General features: G+C 39.6%; 1 protein-coding gene across 1 annotated transcript; it reads right to left on the bottom strand.

The window, feature by feature from the left end:
• Nucleotides 1-1677: 1677 nt before the first annotated feature.
• Nucleotides 1678-4211, bottom strand: FBX2 (F-box protein 2). The gene is made up of 2 exons (XM_088680440.1): nt 3984-4211; nt 1678-3726 (listed from the first exon to the last, which is right to left on the bottom strand). The coding sequence occupies exon 2, from the start codon at nt 3596-3598 to the stop codon at nt 1898-1900; it is 1701 nt and encodes a 566-aa protein (XP_088536566.1). The 5' UTR covers nt 3599-3726; nt 3984-4211; the 3' UTR covers nt 1678-1897.
• Between the last annotated feature and the right edge of the window lie 329 nt (nt 4212-4540).

Raw genomic sequence — 4540 nt, 5'->3', positions numbered from 1 at the left:
TACCCACACTGAGCCTAGCCCAGCCCTGCTTAAATCCCCATAGAAAGCCTTTGACCAAGGGTTAGCCATATGACGAGCATCCCTCTTTTGCACTCTAACCACGAGAGACATCGACGTAAGCCTCATTTTGTCTGGAGGATTGAATTATAATTGGCAATTTACTATTTCAAGACATTGAAAGTGGAGGCAAAAGATTTATCCTTTCTAGTCCTACTATTGTCGGTTTCACTCCATCTTCTAACTTTCAAGCGCGACACAAATTTTCGTTAACAAACTTTGAAAATAGCAAAATTTAAGTAGAGAATCTGAAAATTTTCCAAAAACGGACTACGATCATCCAAAACCAATGTCAAATTATTTTTTCTTGGTCAAAGATAATTTTTATTACCAACACAAACTAATTTATACAACTGGAGGTCGATACACAAGTAAAGCACAAAGCATAATAATGGACCTCCTAAGCAGAAAAAAAAAAGCCCAATCCAACACAAGGTTTGGAGCCCAATAAAGTCGCAAAAAGCGACGGAAAGAGGTGGTTGCACATCGGACGGTTGGGGGATGGAGGGATGAGAAATGGGGCTTTCCGATCTTGGCCTAGGGGCAGTTAAATCAAAGGCAAGGAGGTTTTGGGGGATGAAGAAAATTGGGCCGGAGAACGTGGCCAATATTAGGCGGATAAAGATGGAAGAAAAGGAAAGCAAGAAAGAAAAGGGGCTGCCACCAACCCTTGCCAAGGCGAGGGCCTGGCTAAATTACTGGACGAAATTTGAAAGCTCACACATAGTGAGACACTCACAAAACGGAGAGAAAGGCTCTCGCGAGGAGAGAAAAAAACAGGCAGCTTAGTTTGATTCACAATATGTCAACTATTTTAGGTTGGCACGTTTTGTTTCTAAGAAAACTTGTAATTTGATAAAATAAGACATGCAACGTTTCCACAAAAGTATTACCTTTCCTGGTCATATAAAAGATGAATCATGCTATGATAAAGGTTTTAAAAAGCGCTAAGCAATAGTCGGACGGCACGCTGGGATCTAGCCCCCGTCCAGGCGGATTTAAGTAAATGTATTATATATTGTATAAATAAGTGCTTATTTATACTTAAAAAACATACATAATTGTATTGAAATGCATAAATTGCAACATGTAATGACATATAAATTATAAAGTATTAGAAAATATTAAAAACAACGCCTAGAGACTAATCGCGGTGGTGACCCAGCGCCTAGCACCTAGGCGGAGATTTTTAAAACAGTGGCTATGATAAGAGTTGATGCAAATTTTGCAGTGACAAAATGTTATCACATGAGCGTCGTCACGGATGAGAAGTCATTCGGGTAAGAATGATGAACTGTAAGTATATCCTTGTCTACTATGCTCATTATTAATAAAATTCATGACCACATATAACGACACGACTTGCACAAGAAAGACAGTCTTGTGCAAGTCATGTCGTTATATGGGATGGGGATCCATATTGTATGACATACACTGTCACGTAAAATGCAATCACTGAGCGAAACATGGTGCAAATTTTTACATGAAAGTGCCTCTGTCACTTCATCAACAGTCAACAGAGATTTTAAGCCAAAGTAATGGTAAGTTTGTCCCCTCCACACACTAACATCACTTACTCGGTATAACGGAAGAAATCTCCGTATGATTGAGAGCCAAAAGTCAAGTCTCAAAAGCTTTCAACACTATAATTAAACCAACACGTATAAAGTTTATCTAACAACGAACAATTTAAATCCAATTGCAGAATGAGAAATCTACAATTAGTCTGCTCACCTGCTTAAACCATAAATTGTATTCTATTGTTAAATAAACATCCTAACAAGGGAAAAAAAGTAGTAAAGTTTAGAAGCATACAATACAAGGTAACTGTTACCTGCTACTACGACTTCAGCTTGCCGCTCAATGCACGTTTACTGTGCCAGCCACTCCTGTCACCAGTGACTTGATTCTTCTTGGCTGCAACTAAACATTGATCATTCCTACTGGTTTTGCTGATATTCTCTAAGTGGAGCTTACGCCGCCTCATCCTATTCTCCAACCGTATTGCTCTTGAAGCACGAACCCTCCGCTCAATCTCCAAAGCTTCTGTGAAGTTCCATATTCTAACAATACCTTCCTCACCTCCACATACAATACGATCAGCACCAATGTCCACTGACATAAGATTTTTCCCAAAACCATGTAACATCCTCTGTGGGGGTTCCACAGTGCTTGGGACCACATGCTTAACACATGAGAAACTCTTATCTGAAGCACGCCTTTTAGTCCTTAGAAGCTTTCTTACATCAATTAGCGAAAGTTTACCATCAGCAGAAGCAGAAACAAGCCATGGAAATTCAAATGCAAGGGAATAGACACGGCCTGAGTGAGGAACCCATGTGGCAACAAGTACTGGATTAGTCTCGAGATCATGACTAGTGATTTCATACATGTGTATTGCACCGTCATCCCCTCCAGTAAATAGAAAATCCCCTGTGAGGTTTCGTGCCAAAGAATAGGTGTTACCAACATGAGCTTTATGAATAATGGTCACTAGTCTGCCGCTACTAGTATCCCAAATATAAACATCTGAACCCGATGCGCTAGCAACTGTAAGATCACGAGGCACAAGTTCCCACACCCAATCACTATGCCTCAAAACCTTTACACACTTTAGTGAAAATCGATCCCATACACGAACAGTCATGTCCCAGGAACCACTATAAATCCTAGTCAGATCCAAAGCAAGAGAAGTTATGGGCCCCTCATGGTCCCATAGCCGAAACTCGGTATTCTGGTTTTGAGAACCCTTAATATCAAACAAGTGTGGAAAGCCCTCCACTGCCCTCCAACACTGGATAAACCCATCAGTACCACCAGCAACCAGGAGTTTTGTATCTCCAGCAACTGCACGCATAGTGCAACCAAGAGATCTTGAAGAAGCAATCAACAATCCTTCTTCCATCTTCCACATTTTTACAGTTTGGTCATACCCAGCAGTAAATATGAGCTTTGCAGAAACCAAAAGGAAAACTGTTCGAACAGCTTCAGTATGGCCATACATAACATCAATGCTATAGCGTCCCATAAAGGTCTTACTCCTAAACTCCCTTTCAACAAAAAACTCCTTCCATGATGTCTCGTCAGAGACTCCTGCTCCCAAAGGTGTTGGAAGAGTTGAAGTTCCCCACCTCTCACAATAAAAATCCTTCCAAACATGGTGCTCAGACGCAAGCTTACAGAGATAAGCTGATACGCACGAAACTATGCCTAGCTCTTTTGGGTCAAGGAAATTCAGAATTTCGGATAACAAAGCTGGAGGAAGGTCGGTGATTGTTCTACGAGAATGAAGAACTACATCACTAGAAAAAAATTGTTTCGAACCACAAATATCGGAGTTTGGCTTCTTGGTTGGTGTGGGTTTTTGAATTGAAGTTTTTCCCTTTTCAGTATTGGAATCTAATGGTTCTGAAATGCCAAAGTTTTCAGCTTCCGGGCTAGAATTGAATTGATTCGATTCAGTTTTCCGTTGATATGAATTGTCTACAGAGTCACACAAATTCTTAGAAACCTCAGTAGTCAATTGGCATTCAAATTCCATAAAAAGATATGGCCCTGACCTTGAATTTTAGGAAACTCTCTTAACCCCCAACACCTCCAATTACACAAACCCCGAAATCAAAATCTATAATTAATCAGAGACGAACCCTAATATCCAAAATCGATATCCTGCAAAAGAAAAAAAAATCCCTAAAAATTGGAGAGTGAACCCTACAAATCAAAACTGGAATAATCAAAATCGAAACAATGAAAAAAAACATATGGAATAAGAAGGGGCAGAATTGAACAAAATCAAAGACGGAATATGATAAACAGAAGATTATTGGATCCAATTGAGACCCACAACATCAAATCATGAAAATAATTGCAGCAAAAAAAAAAGCTGAGAGATTGGGAATTCAATAAATGTTGAGTTTCGAAAGTACCTTGGAGGAGCACACAGGTATGAAAATTTCACAGGAAAGAAGAAGGAAGGGAAAGCTTTGGGTTTGGAGGGGACAGGGAAAACGAGAGGAAAAGAATAGGGTTATGGATGGTTGAAACACGCGGGGATTGATAATTTAGTGACCGTAGGATTTGCGAAGAAATGAGCGGTTGGGATGAGGGCTGTCAACATTTCCGTAATAAGACCGACCGTACGGATCTGTGTGCTTAATAGGATCCACCGATTCACTCCAGACCCGGCTTTATAGCTTCTTCACGGGATATTGTCAAGGGAGAAAAATACTGAAAAGGAAGACCTAATATTATTCATATTTGCTGTTTCTTTAGTTTTCTACTAGAAATTTTTTGGCTTCGTCTTTTGTTAATTAAGTATCAAACTCGTAATTTAAGAAGAATATATTTATTTTATGTGGGCTTGAGTTGCTGGCCACCTCATTTGTAAAAGAAATTTTTTATTGTGCTAAAAACATGGTCCAATACATTGATTGAAAATGAGAGATCTGGTTAGTGTATCGAGCCATGTTACGTCAATTTGAAA

Source organism: Pyrus communis, chromosome 11 (genome assembly GCF_041283825.1).
Source record: "Pyrus communis isolate YQ-2024b chromosome 11, ASM4128382v1, whole genome shotgun sequence".
In the NCBI taxonomy this organism is placed as follows: Eukaryota; Viridiplantae; Streptophyta; class Magnoliopsida; order Rosales; family Rosaceae; genus Pyrus; species Pyrus communis.
This window is presented reverse-complemented; position numbering and strand designations above follow the sequence as displayed.